This window comes from Phascolarctos cinereus, unplaced genomic scaffold (genome assembly GCF_003287225.1).
Source record: "Phascolarctos cinereus isolate Bilbo 61053 unplaced genomic scaffold, phaCin_HiC Scaffold_4;HRSCAF=312, whole genome shotgun sequence".
Classification (NCBI taxonomy): Eukaryota; Metazoa; Chordata; class Mammalia; order Diprotodontia; family Phascolarctidae; genus Phascolarctos; species Phascolarctos cinereus.
Genome location: NW_027555847.1, coordinates 374,980,094 through 375,000,550, shown reverse-complemented (window position 1 = coordinate 375,000,550; position 20,457 = coordinate 374,980,094). Strand labels below are relative to the sequence as shown.

General features: G+C 40.8%; 1 protein-coding gene across 7 annotated transcripts in view; it reads left to right on the top strand.

The window, feature by feature from the left end:
* The window catches only part of CTIF (cap binding complex dependent translation initiation factor), a 479,887-nt gene that overhangs the window by 120,667 nt on the left and 338,763 nt on the right, over nucleotides 1-20,457 (top strand). For 6 of the 7 annotated variants that reach the window (XM_078153268.1, XM_078153267.1, XM_078153265.1 and 3 more), the window contains 2 exons: nucleotides 4,996-5,218; nucleotides 13,827-13,898. In XM_078153268.1, the coding sequence (XP_078009394.1) occupies nucleotides 5,039-5,218; nucleotides 13,827-13,898 (252 nt within the window). In that variant the 5' untranslated portion in view covers nucleotides 4,996-5,038. Of the gene's footprint in view, nucleotides 1-3,521; nucleotides 3,697-4,995; nucleotides 5,219-13,826; nucleotides 13,899-20,457 lie in introns of all 7 variants that reach the window. The other variant, XM_078153266.1, reaches the window with a different exon arrangement.

The following is a 20,457-nucleotide window of genomic DNA, read 5'->3' as shown; positions in this document are numbered from 1 at the left end:
TGTGTCCAGGATTGTATTAGCCCCTGCATGGGATGCAAAGAAGTATAAGGCATTATTCCTGCCCTGGAGAGTTTGTAGTCTTGTTGGGGAAATAAAATGTGCACATTTGAAACAATTAGATAGCAATTGAATGCTAAACACTTGCTCAGGTTATAATTGCATTAGCTATTCAGAGACAGGAGAGATCCTGTGGAATCAGTGGAGGGGAGACTTCATAAAAGAAGGGGTATGGTGGAGCAAAGACTGGACCGAGATTCAGAGCTGTCCCTGTTCTAATCTTGGCCCTGTCACCACCTGACTGTAACCCTGGACTGGTTACTTCTCTTCTCTAGGCTTCAGGTTCTTCATGTTATAGATATAGATAGATAGATAGATAGATAGATAGATAGATAGATAGATAGATAGATAGATAGATAGATAGATAGATGGATAGACAGACAGACAGTGTTAAACACTGTGGATACAAAAGAAAAGAAAAAAAACAAGACAGTTCCTACTCTCATAGAGGACATTTTAGTAGGGAAGGACAGTACATAAAAGGGGAGCTGGAAAGAGGGAGAGGTGAGGGGGGAAGTGGTTTTTTTTTTTAATTGAATGGACTCTAAGGTCCTTCCCAGTTCTGACATTATGTGATTATTTGGCAGGATGTCCAATAAAATACAGCAAACATTATTAAACACTTACTCTGTACAAGTCAGTGTGCTAAGCTGGGGAGATTTAGATAAGGCTTGGATTCAGTCCTCAAGGCCTAGTGAGGTGATAAAACACCGACATGTAATATATAATATGAAATGATAAGTGCATTAGAAAAATACAGAACAAAATGAAGAGTGTCTGAGAAGTCTGAGGTCTATGTTGTTATTTCTTTGTTGGGTTTAACTTATCATAATCAGAATTAGGATGGTGGCTGTTTCCCTAGTGTGATAGGACTAATATTTACCAGTTTCTCTGATGCAGCTTCTTTCCCTCCCCATGCCCCACACAAAATGCAAGAAGCCCAGATCCCTCTTCCTGGTCTAATCCTTAGAGATTAGCTTTCTTGGAAAAAAAAAAAAAAGATAGAACTATCCCCAGGACCTGATTGGCCAGGCTTTTTGTGATGTAGTTTCTTGGTCACCTAAAGGCATAAAAAAGTCCTAGCCATAGACAGTCTAGGTCCCTTAGACTTGGTGGATTCTTGAAGAGCACAGAAATTACCATGTCCTTTACCATATCCCGTTTTAGGAGAGTATGTCCCTTCCACATTGAGGAGTGAAATTGGGTAATAGGTTGGATCCATCTTCTGCATTTCTCAATTAGTCACAAAGCATTTATTCAACACCTGCTCTGTTCTGAGCATTGTGGTAGGTAGTAGGGATACAAAGAAACAACTGGGAGGACTTTGCCTTCAAGGCAGCAAATTCTAAGTGTTTTGTCTCATCTTTGTCCTGTATTCTAGTCCTAGCATTGCCTTTAACTTGTGGGTTTAGCATTTGACTAAGTTACTTGGGCCTCAATTTTTTTTTATATTAAAGTCATAAATGTCTAGAGGTAGGGTGGATAGCAAGGCCCAGAGGTCCTTGCATTATTTCAGTAGGTCAAATGACAGGGCCAGGGTCTGCAGGGCATAGAAGTAGGACAAGTGCTAATATCTGGTGGCCCTCTATCTTGTTGGAAGGAATGGTGTTGGTGGATCCAGTCTCAGCAACCAAGCCATGTAAGTGGTCAGTCTGTATGAGTTCTGGGCAGTCCAAGTTGGGAAAGAGGTTGAAAGAGGAAAGCAAGGAGGGAAGATGCAATCCATTTAAAACTATGGGTTAACTTCCCCAAATCTCAGTTTTCTCATCTGTAAAGTGAAGAGATTGAAGTGGAAGGCTTCGGAGATTCCTTCCATCTCTAGAAATATGATTCTACGTAGTTTGGGGACTGGATGACTGGAAAAATGATCCAATGTAGAGAAACTGAAGCTTCGGGGGTGACTTCATTTTTAACCACTGAGTTTGAGGTGCAAACTGATATCCAGATGAAGATCAGTTACTCAGTCAATGAGCATTTAATCAAGCCCAGTGCTAGGCACTAGAGGTTACAAAGACAGAAATGAAACAGTCTCTGCCCTCCAGGAGTTTTTATATTTTTATACACACACACACACACACACACACACACACACACACACACACATATACATATGCACATATATATACACATTATATATATACACATATATACATATATAATTTATTTATTTTTAGTTTTCAACATTCACTTCCACAAGATTTTGAGTTCCATATTTTCTCCCCATCTCATCCTTCCCCTCACCCCAAGATGGCATGCATTCTGAATACCCCTTCCCCTAATCTGCCCTCTCTTCTATCTCCCCCTCCCTTGTCCCCTTCCCCTTCTATTTTCCTGTAGGGCAGGATAGATTTCTAAACCCCATTTCCTGTATTTCTTATTTCCCACTTGCATGTGAAAACAATTTTTTAACATATGTTTTTAAAACTTTGGGGTTCAAATTTTCTCCCTTCCTCCATCCCCACCCACCCTCACTGAAAAGGCAAGCAACTTGTTACAGGTTCAGGTAGTCATGCGAAACACTTCCATAGTAGTCGTGTTGTGAAAAACTAAGTCTATTTCCCTTCATCCTATCCCATTTATTCTATTCTCTCTTTTGACCCTGTCCCTCCTCAGAAATGTTTGCTTCTGATTACCCCCTCCCCCAATCTGCCCTCCCCTCTATTGTCCCCTGCTCTCTTGTCCACTTCCCTCCCATTTTCCTGTAGGGTAAGATAGATTTCCATACCCAATTGAGTGTGTATGTTATTCCCTCCTTAAGCCAAATCCTATGAGAATAAGATTTACTCATTTCTTCTCACCTTCCCCCATTTCCCCTCCACTGTAAAAGCCTTTTCTTGTCCATTTCACGTGACATAATTTACCCCCTTCTACCTCTCCCTTTCTCCTTCTCCCAGTATAATCCTCTCTCACCCCTTAATTTTATTCAAGGAGTTTATATTTTATCAGGAGGAGATAATATGTTGCATATATAAAATATAAAATATAGTATAGAGATAGGGAATGGACCTACAATTTCATTGGTATGAGGGACTTTGAGGTGAAGAAATTCTCTCTACTAATGCAGGCCAGCACCATCTCTGCAACTATATCCTTTGAGACTTGCCCAGAGTACTGAGTGTTTTAAGTGATTGCCTAGGGTTGTAAAAACTAGCATGTATCAGAGTCAGGACTTGAACCTAGGTCTTCCTGGCTTTGAGGCCAGCTCTCTATCCACTAAGCCATGCTTCTATATATAAACAGAACATACACAAAGTAAAGAAAAAGTCCCAGAGCTGGGAACTGAACCCAGGGCTTCAGATTCCAAATTTGGTTCTTTCTTCAGTACTTTATTAGAAGGAGACAATGAATGCATCTGTAAATAATATACAAAATATAGAAGAGGGATGGAAACTGGAACTTTGCTTTCATTGGTATGGGGAGCTCCCTTTACCAATGCAGGTTGGTATTTACTCTTCAACTTACAGTTTTGGAGAGTTGTCTAGACCAATGACTGGTTAAATGACTTGTCCGGGTTCATCTGAGAGCACTGTCATGGTAACCAAGAGAAGAGAGAGTATCCATAAGGAAGGAGTTGACAGCACTCTTAAATGCTACAGAATGGTCAAGGAAAGTGAAGACTGAGAAAGACTGGCCTGACAGGTAGGTCATTGGTGTCATTGAAGAGAGGCGTTTCAGTACAGTAATGAGGTCATCCATAAAATAAGAAGAATAATACTCTTCCTACCTTTGAAATGCTCTGGCAAGGATTGATTAATAACAGTAATAGCGTGTTTCTGTAGAACTTTAAGACTTATAAAATGTTTACCTCCTATGAGATAGTGCAAGTAATATCTCCATTTTATGTTAGAAAACTAAAGCCCAGAGAAACAGCAGCATATGACAGTAAAGAACATCAATACCATTATTAGGTCTGTTTCCCAAGAGGATCAGAGAAAAATGAAAAGAACTTATGTGTTCTGAAATTTTTATAGCAGCTCTCTTTGTGGTGGCAAAGAACTGGAAATTGCAGAGACACCCATCAGTTGGGGTTTGGCTGAACAAGTTTGTGGCGTGTGATTGTGATGGAATACTACCGTTCAGTAAAAAATGATGAGCAAGACGATTTCAGAAAAGCATGGAAAGATTTGCATGAAATAATGCAGAGTAAAACAGGTGCAACCAAGAGAGTGTGTATTCAGTAACAGCAACATTGTTTGAAGAGCAATACTGTAAGTGACTAAGAGCTAGTCTGTGTTGTGTGATCATTTAAATCAACCACAAAGGACTTAGGAAGAAAAGTGCAATCCATCTCCAGAGAAAGAACTGATATGTGGAAGTATGTATTGCATAGTTCCAGATAGAGATAGACATAGGTATCTGTAAATTTCTATATCAAATATTGGCCTTCCAATGTGAAGTAAAATGTAACAAAAAATAAAATTAATTAAAAAATTAATTTAAAGAAAAAACAAAACAAAACAAAAAAACACCACCACTGCCTCTGGAATCAAAGGACCTGGGCTCAAGTCTTTCTGATTATGTTCTTCTGAATAATCTTGGTCCAGGCATTTAACCTCCAGGGACCTAATTTTCTTCATTTGTAAAATAAGGGGATTGGACAAGTTGATCTACAAGGTTCCTGCCAATCGTAGACCTGTGATCCTACTGTGCAAAGATAAAGTTGCTTGCTCATTGTCACACATCTAGTTAAGTGTCAGAGTCAGTTTTCAAGCCTAGGTCTCCCAACACTATGCCCAGTAATCTTTCCATGATGCCATGCCTCCTTTCTGAGCAAATGAGCTAATGGATGTAAAATTTCTTTGAAAAGTAGAAAGTGCCTTGTACGTATAGGTGCCTCTTACAAATATGGGAAGAATTTCATGCCTGTCTTGTCTGTTGTCTCCTTTCTCTTCTCTCTTCCTCTCCCCCCTCCCCACCTCCTCCTCCCTTTCCCACCAGCTCTCCCTCAGGCGTCTTCCCTCTGGGCTTCTGAGCAGTCGTGATGGAGAACTCCTCAGCAGCTTCAGCCTCCTCCGAGGCAGGGAGCAGCCGTTCTCAGGAGATTGAGGAGCTGGAGCGCTTCATTGACAGCTATGTGCTCGAGTACCAGGTGCAGGGCCTCCTGACGGACAAGACCGAGGGTGATGGGGAGAGCGAGAAGACGCAATCCAACGTCTCCCAGGTGAGGCAGCAGGCAGTCCTTGGGGGCATAGGAAGAGCAGCAAGGTGGTCTGCTCTCCCATACTGGTGGTTCTTGGGATTTAATATTTAGGAAAGACCTGGAATATTGAGACAGAGCAGTGGCCATGTCATGTATGTATCATAGTTGAGTGTGAGATCAGTGGTTCTCAAAGTGTGGTCTTGAACACCCCTGAGGGTTCCTGAGAACATTTCAGAAGGTCCTTGATGTCAAAAGTATTTTTACAATAATACTAAAACTAATTATAATATTATTACTGATAGGTAGTAATATATTACTATATTAACTAATTAATTGACAACTAATACTAATTTTCCTATTAAAATGTTCTTCCATTTCCCAACTACATAGCTATGTAAGGCCAGATTTTTTTCAAATAGTTCAACTAAAATAATATATCACAACAGATTAAATGCAGAAGCAGGTAGAAAAGTCAGCTATCTTTTATTAAACCAGACATTAAAGAGATTTGCAAAAATATAAAAGACAATATTATACTTCTCACTAATTTTTTTTGGAAAATATAGTTATTTTTCATAAAACTTTATTTACAGTAACACATAATGGGTTTACTATCATTTTTAAATGAATTAGTAAATATTTTTAAATTTCCATTTAATTTCTAGTACAGTAAATACTGATAAATGTAACCACATAAACAAAAGCTTTTGAGGTCCACAGTAATTTTTAAGAGAGTGAAGTGGTCCTGATCTGAGACCAAAAAGTTTTGAGAACCACTGCACTAATGGAACAGCACTGTGTGGAATAGCAGATAATCCAGAAGGCCTTTATACTTAGCTGTGTAATGCAGTCAGAAAAATCACGCTCATATACTCTGATACAATTGGGTGCTTCCCCTATCCTACCCCTCCCCCACAACCACCCATGCCTTCTTACACTTTCCCAAATTGTTAAAATGGTTAGTAATCCTCAGTCTTAGAGGATGAACCCAGATTCTGGTCCAAGACCCCTCACTTTTTCTTTCTGGGATCATGGGCCCTAAAAGTTGACTTTTCATTGTATCTATCTCATTATCAGGTCTGATTTACACTGATGTGTAAACAGTGCTTATGACAGACAATCTAATAGCCATCATTTACTTTGAGGCTTGCCATGGCCTCCTCCCCTCCCCCACTCACCTGGTTATAACTTTTTGTGACTTTTTGTCACCCCGTTTGGGGTTTTTTTGTTTTGTTTTTGGGGGGGGGAAAGAAAGGGCAAAAATACTGGAATGGTTTGCCATCTCCTCCAGATCATTTGGTTAAATGACTTGCCCAGGGTCACCCAGCTAGTAAGTGGCTGAGGTCAGATTTGAACTCAGGAAGATGAGTCTTCCTGACTCCAGGCCCTGAGCTCTATGCACTATGGTGCCACCTCGCGACCCTGTGAGTATATATGTGTATGTGTATGTATGTGTGTATGCATATACACGTATATACACATGTATAGCTCAAAAGCATTTCCTTTAAAGCTGGAGCAGTAAGAGTTGGGTTTTTGTTTGTTTGTTTTTAACTTTTTGTTTAGTTACTTAGAAACCCTTGGATTTTACTCCTGTTGGGCTCTCAGAGTAGTTCCATTCACACGCTTATATGAATTCTTAACTAACCAGCTATTCCAATCCTCCTCCCCCACTCCCTTTCCCAAGAAAAATCACGAAAAATACAAAACAGGCGTAATGTTCCCATTGCTCAAAAATAAAAATCGTTCTCCTCCAGCATACAAATCATCCCTTAATTTCACAATGGACACTCTTTTCTTTATAGGGGTTGTATCAGGGGGAAGGGAATGGGAGAGGATTCAGATAATATTTGTGTTTCCCCACCCCTGGGCTAAACTCTCATCTGCAACTGTAGACTCTTCCCATAGGTTCTGTTCTCTAAAGCCTCACCTAACCATCCCAATGTTTCTCTCCCTCCCCCATCTCTATCAGAAGGCTTCCTGAGTTTTGCCAATTGTTTTCCTTCCTTTGAGAGAGCTCAAAGAATGTATGAACTTCCAGGAATGCTGTTTGCCGCTGGAGCTGCCATACTGTCTGTGCCTCTGTGGACGGGAGGCAGGCTCTTCTCAACACGTCCCTCTGGAGCTTGCAGGGCTGGCTAATGTCACGTAGGCTGGAGTAGCAGAGCCCAAGCTCACTGATTCTCCATCCAGGGCTTTTTCCAGGGCACCATAGCAGCATTTTTAATGAGAAGTCAAAGGGATCACTGAATTTTAGGGTTGTTAGAGACTTCAGTGGCTCTTTAGTTCATCCCCCACTCAAAAGAGAGTCATGACTGTCTCAAACCCCATACATGGTCATCTAGCAGCCTTTGCTTGAAGACTGCTGGTAAGGAGGGCACCCCTCCCTCCAAAGGCAGCCCGTTACAATTTCAAATAGTTCAGAATGTCGGCAAGTTTGTCCTCGTGTCAAGACTAAACAAGGTTTGTTTTTTTTTGCAATTTCTCTCCCTTCCTCTCAGTTCCATCACCTGGAACAAAACACACTGAATTCCTTTTGCAAATGGCAGCCCTGCAGGTCCTTGAATATAGGTGCAGTATATTGCGTCTTAGTCTTCTAGTCCAAGCTAAGCCTGTCCTCAGACTACCCTGATGATGGCATAGGCTGGAAGCCCTGCACCATTCTGCTTGCTCTCTTCTCAGTGCTCTCCAGTTTACCAGTGTCTTTCTGAAACCGTGGTACCCAGACCTAACCACAGCATTCCCAATGTGGTCCTAGGAAGGAGCTGTACAGTACAGTTATCATCTTTGTATTCTTGGAACCTGTGCCTCTTTAAATGAGTGAGCTAAGGGGTAGCGAGGGTGTGCAGTGGATAGAGCACTGGCCCTGTAGTGAAGAGGACCTAGCTTCAGACACTTACTGGCTGTGTGATCCTGGGCAAGTCATTTAACCCCAACTGCCTCAAATAAAACAAACAAATAAATAAGTGGTGGCTCAGTGAAGACTGCATTCAAATATGACCTTAGACACTTTGGGCAGCTAGGTGGTGCAGTAGTTAGAGTATGAAACCTGGAGTCAGGAAGTCTTGAGTTAAAATCTAGCCCCAGATATTTACTAGCTGTGTGACCCTGGGCAAGTCACTTAACCTTCTTTGCCTTAGTTTCCTCATCTGCAAAATAAGCAGGAGAAGGAAATGGCAAGCCGCTCCAAGGGTCACCCTGCATGACCCTAAGCAAGTCACTCAACCTGTCTTTGCCTCAACTTCCTCACCTGTAAAATGGGGATAACAATAGCACCTACTTCCCACAGCTGTGAGGATCAAGTGAGATAATATTTGTAAAGTGCTTAGTACAGTGCCTGGCACATAGTAGGCACTGTATAAATGCTATTAATAATTTGTTGTTGTTGTTCAACCATTTTCAGTCATGTCTGACTCTTCGTGACCCTATTTGGGTTTTTCTTGGCAAAGCTGCTGGAGTGTTCTGCCATTGCCTTCTCCAGCTGTTAATCATAATGCTGCTTAAGATCGCAGTAGGATGTTTGCATGCTACGTCACACTGTTGACTCATGCTAATCCACTAAAACCCCCTGAACTTTCTGAAACAAGCCACTTTCTAACTTTGCTTTCTTCATCTTGTGCCTGTAAGGTTGATTTTTGGGGCCTCAGGATAAGACTTCAAAGTTGTACCTATTGATTTTCTTACTAGATTCCGTCCCATGTTTCAGCCTGTTAGGATATTTTTTGGATCCTGACTCTGTCATCCAGTGTGTCAGTTCTCTTGGTTTTGAGTCCTCTTAACATTTGATCAGCATGCCATCTATGGTTTCATCCAGGTCCGTTGATTTAAAAAAAAATTCTTTTAATAGTACTGGACCAGGAACTGTTCCTCCAGGGCAATCCACCAGAGACTTCCTTCCAAAATGATATTAAACCCTTCATGACCACTCTTTGGGTCTGGTTATTTGACCAAAGCCATTTAATTGTAATGTCCTTTAGTCTCCATCCCTCTATCTTTTCCTCAAGAATTGCATGAGAAATTTTGTCAAATACTTTACTGAAATGCTTTAGATTAACTTTATCTCTAGCATTTCTTTGATCTACCAGTTGAGTGACTAGAGAGCAGGAATGTACTATTTCCAAAGGCATCTCATTACAATTTTAAGTAGTTCTCATTATTAAAAAGTTTTTCCTCACATCAAGACTTTTTGCAGTTTCTGTCTATTCCTCGTCCTATTTCTGCCATCTGGAACAAAAACATTTCTTTGATCTACCAGTTTGGAAACCCTGTCAGAAAAGGAAATAGGTTTAATTTGGTATGTCCTGTTCTTACTGAAGCCCTGAAGCCTCTCGGAGATCATTGTTTCCTTTTCTACACATTCTGGAACTATCTTTTAAATATAATCCATTCTAGAATTTTGCCAGAAATACAAGTTAGAGTTTTCCATCTCTGTTTTCTTCCTTTATTTTGAAAATCAGGAAAATATTTTGACTTTCCCCATTCTTTCAGGACATCTCCTACTCTCCACAATTCTTCAAGGATTACTGACAGTACCTTAGCAATCACAATCTACTGGTTTTTTCAGTAGCCAAAGATGTAATTCAGAACATGAGGCAAAATTTGAAACACCAGAAGAGAGAGAATGCAGAAAGGAAAGTGATTTTGAACACTTCTAGGAGAGAAATAGATCCCTGAGGTGAATAGAGAACACACATACAGTAGATTTTTTGATTTGAGAATGTATCTTTCTGCTTAATGTGTGAGTTTAATCCAGTCCAGCTCCAGAGATAAATGAGGGGAATTTTCCCATTCCCTGTCTCTCCAACACAAAGCTTGGTGATTTTCCAGCATGGTCTTTTTAGAGAGACCATCAGACATTTTTTCTTTATGGATGTTCTATAATTTCACAGAATTTGAGGGTTGGAAGGGCTCCCAGAGGTCAGGTTCAACAAATAACCTCTTTCTTCCTCAAGGAAAGAAGGAATTCCCTCTCCATCGTACCAGACAAAGGTCATCCTGCCTCTGCCTAAAGATTTTTAAAATTAAATTGTTATTTTTATTCTGCATTTAATAAACATTCATTGGAATGGGCATTTGCCTGTACATAGTAGAACAGGAAAAAAGGGTTATTACACAAAATTGCAGGTCTTTTTTATGTCCACGTAACTTTTTATTTTTGTTCTTTTGGTAGGCTGCTAGGTGGCACAGTGGATAAAATGTTGGACCTGAAGTCAGGAAGACCTGATTTCGAGTTTGACCTTAGATACTAGCTGTGTGGTACTGGGCAAGTTACTCAATCTTTGTTTGTCTTGTCAAATTATATTGGGGGAGGGGGGGAAGGGGAGGCTTTGTTCTTGATTCAGAGCCTCCTGAATACTCCAGGTCTAGTGTTTCTGGAAAATATGGCAACTCAAAAAGAACAAGTTCAAGGGACCCCTTAAGGTTCCTTAGCAGCCTCAACTTCCGTTTTTCTTTTTATTCCTACTATATTCTGTCTCCCCTTGCACTCGCCAAACCACCCCCATTGGGAAAAAAAAAAGCCTTTGTAACAAATGTGCACAGTTAAATTCCCATATTATACATGTCCAAAATTTCTGTCTCATCCTGCATCTTGAATCCATCATCTGTCTGTTAAGAGGTGGGTCCCAGTTGAAGATCTTCAATGAAATGATGAAACCCAGAACCGACGGAGGCAGCCCATTGCACTTTTGAGTAGCTCTAATTGTTGGAATTGAAGGATTTTTTTCCCTTCTATTAAGCCTTACATTTTCACCTTCCACCTTAGTCCTGACTGACCATGAGCACAACAAATCTAATCACTCTGACATCTCGTAGCCCTTCAGTTATCTGACTATACCTCTCATTCCCTGTCCCTTATTTTTGCCCTGCTAAACATCCTCTATTCCTTCTTTACCCTGTCCTCAGATGGTATAGACTCCAGGTTGTTTCCTATCCTATTTAATCTTCTTTGGGCATTCTCCAGCTTACCAGTTAAAATTTGATGTTCAGAACTGAACAGATGAAATCTGACTAGGGCAGAATGCAATGGGATTCTTACCTCCCTAGGCCTAGACAATATGCTTTTTTTAATGAATCCTAAGATTTTATTAGCTCTTTTGGGTGCCTTAGCATGTCGATGACTTATATTGGCTTTGCAGGACACTAAAACCCCAGACCTTCCTCAGACAAAACTGCAATCTAGGCACTCCTCCCCCAGATTTCAACAGTTTTGGCTGACTTCAAATCATTTATTTCTTATGGGAGAAAAATGTTCCTTAGGGTTTCTTTGTAACACACAGTGCTATAGTTGAGCTTAAACTCCTAGATTTTAATTGACTGGTCAACAAATATATATAACATTACTTTCTAGCTACAAAATATTATATAACTGTAAGATCTGTTCTTACTACTACTAATAGCTCATATTTCTATAGTGTGTTAAAATTTACAAAGCATTTTTCTCACAGCAATCCTTATCCCCATTTTGCAGATAAGGAAACCAAGGCCCAGCAAAGTCTAATGATCTGCCTGGGTCATACAGCTCATTGCAGAGATGGGATTTGAATCCAGATCTCCTGATTCCATTTTAGGAAACTCAGCATATCCAAAGCTGAAGTCATTAACTTTTCCTATGACCTTCCCTTCTTAACTTCTTTATTATTGTTAGAGAACCATTATCCTCTAAGTCTCCGAGGTCTGTAACCTAGGTATGGTCCTTGACTCCTCATTCTTTCTCAGCCCCCATATCCAATCCATTGGCAAGTTTTGTCATTTCTACCTTTGAGATATCTATATATGTATCTCTATGTCCATCTGTATCTATGTATCTGTGTATGTATGTATGTATGTATGTATGTATGTATGTATCTATGTATGTATCTATCCATCCATCTATCCATCCCTCTATCCATCCCTATGCCTCTTTCTCTCCTCTGACACTGCTACCACCCTGCTTCAGGCCCTCACAGCTCATGCCTGGACTATTGCAGTAGCCTTCTGGTTGGTCTCCCTGCTTCAAGTTTCCCCACTCCAGTCCAGTCTCCACTGATCTGTGAAATTGATCTTCCTAAAGTGAATGCCTGACCATGTCAAACTTCTGTTTAATAAACTCCGGTGGTTCTCAGTTGCCTCCAGGATCAAATATAAAATTCTCTGTTTGGCTTTTAAAGCTCTTCACAACCTGGCCCCTTCCAACCTTTTCTTCCTTCTTATACCTTCCTTTCCTCTATATATTTATTCTGTGATCCAGTGACACTGACTTTCTTGTTGTTCCTTGAATCCCCTGATTTGGGGCACTTTCACTGGCTCTCTCATGCTTTCAGTTTTCTTTTGTTTACATCTCCTAGCTCCCCTGGCTTCCTTCAAGTTTCAGCCCAAATCCCACCTTCTACAAGAAGCCTTTCCTGATCCTCCTTAACAGTGCCTTCCCTCTGAGATTACCTCCAAATTATCCTAAAAACTTTTAGTTTGTCCATCACCCTCGTGACCAACAATGCCATGCCTCTGTAAGCTGGTTGACAGGGGTTGAGGTCTCTTCTGAATTGTATATGCATATATGCAAGCTTGAAGTGAGAGTTGGTGTCAGCAACATTAGCAGGAGTGATCGTTTATTTTATTGCCTCAGAAAAGGCACAATTCCATCTCTAGGGTCCTTCCTTTACTAATTACACCTTAGCAGATGGTTTCATAAATGGCTGGAGCCAGAAAAAAATCTTCACCTTTTGATGATGAGCCTCTTTGAACTAAGCTGGGCTTGTCTTGACTCATGTGTACCTGAAACCTTTCCAACTTGCTAGGATCTCCCTGGGCCTGTGTTTTTTTCAGCATGGCCTTTGAGAATCCAGGGGCACTATTCCATGATGGGGCATCAGAAATCTGTATGACAGAATGGTCACTATTCAGCATAATCCAAGAGGATACCTCTTCTCTCCACATCCCTTTTAGATGTGAAGAGCCAAAATCTTTCAGACTGGCAAGGATACAGTTAATTCAGAAACCCATTTGCCTACCTAGTGAGGGTTTTCTGATGTTATAATTTATGCTGACTATCCCAGAACCTCTCTTACCTTTGGTGCTGGACAGAAAGGAATGGATTCCTGTTGAGACAGAAAGCAAGTTTTCTTCTACCTCTCCTAGATTGTTTCGAAGGATGCTGTCTTCACTCTGCTGCTTCTTGTTGGGGGAGATTTTCTACATGGGCCCCCAAATCCTGCATGGGTTTCTTAGTAGGGAGCCAGTTCGATGTGACCCTGGCCAAATCTTATTTGCCTCAGGCAACTTCCATATGACTGTGTAGACAAGTCATCAGTGGAAAGAGTTTCCACACCAGGACTTGTCTACAACAATAAAATCAGGCCAGAGACACAAATGTAGTTTATTCGTTCATTGAATACATGCTGCTTGGAGGTGGCCCATTAATGAGGCCATGATGAGGAAATCTGGAATTAAACACTTGGTGGGAGATAGATGACACATACTTAGAAGATCGAGTTGTTTTTCCTTGAAAGAAACATCTGGTGAGGAAGGGTTTCTAGTTGTAATGTCCAAATGAAGATGTGAAGGCAAAACGTGATCTTATGGATATAGATAGTCTGAATATTATGAGTGGATAGGGCTGTTGTGTGACCTGGATCCCGTTTTCTCCCCCTCACAGTGGCCTGTGGATTGCAATGACCAATTGGATGGCAGTTGTTCGTCATCCCAAGGGAGAGGCCCCTCCCAACAGGTAAGAAGAAGTCTCTTTTGCTTGGGTTAGCATCTGCTCTGAGTCTAGTAGTTTCTACATACTCCTGAGTGGACCAGCTGCTGAGGATGGTTCTCTTGGGAGACGTCTCACCAGACCAGCGAAGGCTTCACTGACCACCCCTCTTCCCCACGCATTCCTTCCTTCCCAGCATTCACAGAACGTGAGGCAGAAGGGGCCTTTGGAAATTTTACAGATGAGGCAACTGAGACTCCAGAAGGGTGGGTGATTTACCCATGTCATGGAGTTTGTTTGCAGAAGGTCCAGGACTAGAAATAAAACTGGACCTTTTGACTTCCTTGTCTAATACAGTTGGCCTTTCTGCTTACTCATCATTGATTGTCTCATACTGTTAATAAGCTTTTAAAGTGACTCTGTGAGAGTATTATGCATATTGAGTGCGCATTTATAACCAAAATCAAATTGCTTTCCTTCTCAATGAGTGGGGAGGGGAGGGCGGGAGAGAATTTGAAACTTGAAATTTTAAAAAATGAATGTTAAAATTGTTTTTACATGCAATTGGGGGAAATAAAATATTAAATACCGAAAAAGGAAAAAAAAACAAGTAGATATCTATTAAAAAAAAGAGAGAGGTTTACACATTGAGTAGTGGCTTGCACTAGATGGCTTCTAAAGATCCTTCCGACTCCAGATCTGTGATTGTAGCTTCCTTGAAGTCAGATGTGTGATACAGACATTGAGGCAGCTGGGTTGCATAGTGGTTAGACTGTTAAATCCAGAGTCACATCGTTTCTGAAAATGTAAGCTCTGTGAAGGCAGGGACCCGTATCCTACCAGGATTGGGGAACCTGCAGCCTTATGTGGCCTTTTGCCTGAGTCTAGGTTTTACAGAGCAAATCCTTTTGTTAAGGGGATGTGTTCTGTGAAGTTTGGATTCAAAGGGTCGCTACTTGAGGACCTAGAGGGCCGCGTGTGGCCTCGAGGCCACAGGTTCCCCATCCCTGATAGAACCTCAGAAATTGGCAAATGTTACAAATCAGGACTTGATTTACTGTTTTGTTGATTGCTTAGACTTAAGAAAGTGATGTTTTTCTTTCACAATATAACTACAGTAGAAATATATTTAGTATAATTGTACATGTATAACCTATATCAGATTACTTGCCTTCTTGGGGAGAGAGAAAAAAATTTGGAACTTAAGAAAGTGATGGAGAAAATATTAATAATGCAGTTAAATGTATAAGTATGTTACTATGCATACTTTTTTTCCCCTGGAGATCCAGTTGTTAAACATTTGCTGGCTCATTGCTGCTTTCCTATTTCCTATGTATTGATTAACCCTTGGTCCTTGCCCTACCCCCTTTCAGAGTATTAAAATATTTGGAAGAAACCTTACAAACCACAGGAATCGTCTAGTCATAGGAACCACAAACTTAGAGATAGAAGGGACATTAGATGTCTTTCATTTTATAGATGATGAAACTGAGGCCCAAGAAGGGGATATAACTCGTCTGAGGTCACATAGGTACTATGAAAGATAGGATTTGAACCCAGGTTCTTTGATCCTAGGATCAAAGCTCTTTTCCAGAGAACTTAGGTGACTTACTTCATGTCACATAAGTAATATGTGGCTGTGCCACAGTTTGAACCCAGTGCCTCTGATTTCAGAAACAGTACTTTTTGCCATTACAACATACTCTCCTGCCCTATTACTTTTATTTTTTTTTTTTGCCTTATTACTTTTACCCTGAACCCTATCTACTAGAACAGTGAGCCAGAAGAGTGACCTGTAAGTCCTGGTTGCCATTTTACCCCAGGTCTGCCCCTCTTAGTTCCAAAGGCCAGTCACATGGATGGAAGGCCAGTGATGAACTTTTTCCTGGTCTTAGAGTGATGAGATGGGGACAGGAGTGGGGGTTGGAAGGTGAAAATTCAGGAATGACTTGGTAGGATTTGTAGCTATTTGGGAACAGAAGGTTTATAGGATGGAATTACCTCATAGCAAGAAATAAGTGGGAAAGACTTTGTGGGGTTCCCTCTTTGGCACTTGGAAATTATTGCTTGCTGCATTGCCTTGTCCTGGAGGCATAGAGTGAGAGGGTGACAAGAATCCTTGAGAAGCTGGTCTCGTCTGCCTCCCTCTAGGAAACTGCTGATTCACTGGAGCCTTAAGATTCCTGAGGCATTGTGTATGCAGTGTTTAAAAAGGAGGAGCAAAAAAAGCACCATCGGATTTAAAGGCGTGATTAAAAGAAAGTCATAAACTTGTGAAGAAATACGGGGAATGGAGAATGAACACGTTTCACAGAGATGGAATAAGCCTGCCCTCCACAGCACATGTTTTAAAATAGTCACAGTTGCTTATAGTAACCCATTTACAATGAGTTATTACCTTAAATTCAGTTCCTCATCACAGGATATGCTCTTTGTTGTGACTAATGATTTTGGGGTTTCTGAGAATCTCTGGGAGCTTGGCACCAATTTCTCTGAAAGTAAAGGGCGAGCAGAAGAGCTTCAGAGGAGGGCTTTAATTAAAGGGCTGAATTCAGATGAAATGGGAAAAGGAATCAGAGTCCCTCTTTTCCTTTGATGGAAGCAACAGATTGGTCTTTGGATAGATATACCCTCTATCTTGAAGAAGGTTTTCTAATCCCATCTCCTGAATGCAGGCATTTCTTTGGCTGTGCTCCCTGCATGGAACTCTCCCCCTTCTCATCTCCCCTTCTTTGCTTCCTTGGCTTCCTTCAGATCTCAGCTAAAGTCTTACTACCTTCTATAGGAAGCCTTTCCCAGTTCTCCTTAATCTTAGTGCCTTTCCTCTGATATTTTCTCCTGTTTCTTCTATGTATCTTGTTTGTACATGGTTGTATGTTGTTTCTCCCATTAGACTGTGAGTTTCTTGAAATCAAGGACTCTTTTTTTTCTCTTTTTAAAAAAATCCCCAGCACTTAATACAATCCCTGGAATATAGTAGGTGTTTAATAAATGCTTACTGACTTGACTTGAACTCAGTCTACAGATTCACACATCTGTCATTGTTATAATAAGATGGCAGACAATGTTAAAGGTGGAAAGGACCACAGGGGCCATCTAGTACACCATCCTTCCTTTTATGATGAAGGAACTCTGAACTTGAAAAGGGAAGCTACTTGTCCAAGATCATGCAGTGAGTTATTGGCAGAAACAGGACTGTTATCTAAGTTCTGGTGGCCAATCCAGAGACAAGCCTGTCAGTGGCTTGAGAAGTGCAGAAATGATAAGAGTTATTTCTTTCTGCCAAGTCCTGTTAATTCTACCCTTGAATTATCTCTCAGATTTCTTCCCTTATAACCCTACTGCTGTTGTTCAGTCATTCAATCATGCCAGATCTTCATGACCCCATGGACCATAGCAAGCCTGTGCTGTCCATGGAGTTTTCTCAGCAAAGATACTGGAGTGGTTTGCCATTTCCTTCTCTAGTGGATTAAGGCAAACATGTTAAGTTACTTGCCCAGGGTCACACATCTAAGTGAGTGTCTGAGGCTGAATTTGAACCCAGGTCTTTCTGGCTCCAGGCCCACCAAGTTGCCCCTACCACACCTACTAGCACCTGCCTATTCTAGCCTCTCCTCTTCTCACTCCTAAACTATTAGAAGAGTCTCCAATTTTGCATTGTTCCTTCTGTCTTTCCCTTTCCTATTCATTTTTGTATATTAAAACCTCCTAACATACTGTTGAAATCATGTCACTTTTCATCTCAAGGATCTACAATGGTTTTCTCTTCTCTTTAGTACTAAATCTTAATGTCCCAACCTGGTACTTAAATGAATAAATGAATAAAAAAAGCACATCCCACTCTGTATGTAGTACTATGTTAGGCTTTAGGGAGATAAAAGCAAAAGCAAGAGTCTCTGCTCTCAAGAAAATCACACTATATATAATAAGGGGAAACAGTGCAAATAGGGGAACAATGGCCAGGGAAGGGTATTATGGTGAGGGGAGCCACAGGAATGATGAATGGGGCCATAATGCGAGTCAACTGTCTATACCCCTAATACTGATTTTATTACTGTTCTCAGAGCAAAAGATGGAAAGCAAGGAAGTTAGAGTGAGAAGGATGGTCATGAGTGAGGCAGTATGATATTTGGAGCAAATGGACTATGGTCTGGAGCAAACTTTTTTTAAATATTTTATTTATTTTTACACTTTTTGGATAAATTTTGAGTTCCAAATTCTCTCACTTCCTCCTGCCATTTCCTCCCACCCACTAAAAAGACAAGTAATGTATCAGTTATGCATGTGAAGTCATGTAAAATATTTCCACATTAGCCATGTTGCAAAAAATAAAAAAACAAGAATCATAAAGAAAGTGCAAAAAGTCTACCTCAATCTGTACTCAGAGTTATAGGTTCTCTCTGGATGTGGAGAGCATGCAAGCTTTTCTTTAGGCAAGTTCACAGTGACTCACTGGCTGGTCAAGTTCAGCTCAGAGCAATGTTCTAAACTAAGTAGATTAACTCACCAGCAGTCATAGAATTTTGAGTTTAGAGACGTTAGAAGTTATCAAGTTCAGCCAGCCCTCCAGAACAAGTCTTTAAGTCTTTGCTCATGCTGCAGTCTCTGGTTGGAATGCCTTCCATATTCTGGGGTCATCTGAAGATTTTCCTAGTTCCTTGATCCCATGTTATAGGGCCCTTTTCTGAACTCATAGAGTATTTAAAGTCTGAACCACAAAGCTGCAGCCCTTGCAATGTGGTGGTTTTTGTTTGTTTTTCAATTCTCTGATTATTGCTTCTCTAGCCAGGGAAAACAGCCTTTCTTCCCAGCATTCCCTTAGCACTCAGGTATTCATTCATTCACCTGGCCTTGTTGGACCTCCTGTTATTTCTAGAATGTCTGCTTTTCCCAGCAATTAAATTCATAGAGTATGTAGTTTAGAAACAGCAGATGATTTTATTCATGCAAAAGCTTTTCAGTTTCATGTAATCAAAATGATCCATCTTATATTTTTTGTCATTGCTTTAGTCCCTTTTCTGGTTAAGAATTCTTCCTCCAACCATAGCTGTGAAAAGTCCCTGATACGGAGTTTTTCTAATCATTTTTTATGGTATGACCCATTATCTTCAGGTTATATGTCCAATTTGACCTTATCATTGTATATGATGTCACATGTTCCTCTAAATCGAATTTTCACCAAACTGCTTTCCAGTTTTCTCAGGCAGTTGTGGTCAAATAGGAAGTTTTCCACAATTAATTTAGGTTTTTAGTTTTTAACAAAAGGGTTTGGATAAGGATGGGGAACCTGCAGCCTTGAGGCTACAGGTTCCTCACCCCTGGTTTAGATGATTACTGCTTTATAATAAAATTTGAGACCTGAAAGTACTAATCCTCCTTTCATTTCTATTTGCTTTTCATTATTTTCCTTGAGATTCTAGATATTTTGCTCCTCCAAATGAATTTTGTTATTATTTTGTCTAGCTCTTTATCTACCACATTTGGTCCTGGGGGCAATGGGGAGCCACTGGAATATATTGAATAAGGGAAGTGACATGGTCAAACTAGTACTTGAGGAAGATCTCGTTGATAGCTGAGTGATGGATGGATGGGAGTGGGGAGAGACGTGGGTCAAGGAGACCAACCATAAAGCTGTTTCAGTAGTCCAGGTGTCTGGTGCACCAGGGTGGTGGCTGTGTCAGAGGAGAAAAGGGGGAGTATTCTAGAGATGACATGAAAGCAGATGAGGCAGGACTTGGCAACTGATTGAATATTAGAGGAATAAGAATGAGGGAAAGGTGGAGAGGGACACTTATGTTTGAAGCCTGGGTGATACCCTTAACAGTAATTGGGAAGTTTGGGAGTGGGGTAGAGAGAAAGATAATTAATTCTGTTTTGGGTATGTTGAGTTTAAGGTGTCTATGAGACATCCAGTTTAAAAAAGCAATTGGAGATGCGAGATTGGAGGTCAGAAGAGAAGTTAGGGCTGAACAAATGTATCTGAATAGAGATGATAGTTAAAACCATGGGAGCTGATGAGATCACCGAGTGAAATTATATAGAAGGAGAAGAGAGCCCAGGACTCAGCCTTGGGGACATCCTTCAATATACATATGTATGCCTCTTCAGACAACTGACTCAGCCTCAGCCTCTTCCCATGAACTCTGTCTTTACTGCACCTTAGACTTAGAGATAGCACTTAGAGACAGCAGGAGTGCCTGTATATTAGAGGACAGGAGACCAAAGGAGTACCTGTACCCACAGAGATGGATGCATCTTAGAGCTCACCATCACCCATAACTGTTCCACTGCCAGGATCCAGAACTTTCTGATCAAACCTCCAATCTCCTGATTTCCACCCCAGTCTCATCCCACCTAAATCCATTTTTCGTTCTCACCACAATCTCTGGTTTCTCCATATCTTTTGTATTTTCCCAGTCTGTCACTCCTGCTTTGACCTTGCTTTCTTCCCTTCTAAGTCTTGACCTTATGGTTGACCAGTTCATCTATATTCTGCACTCTACCCTTTAATCCTTTGCCCTCTTGTCCTATCCCTTATCCTTTGCCAAATTATAACCATGGGTCACAATCACTTTTTAAAAATCTA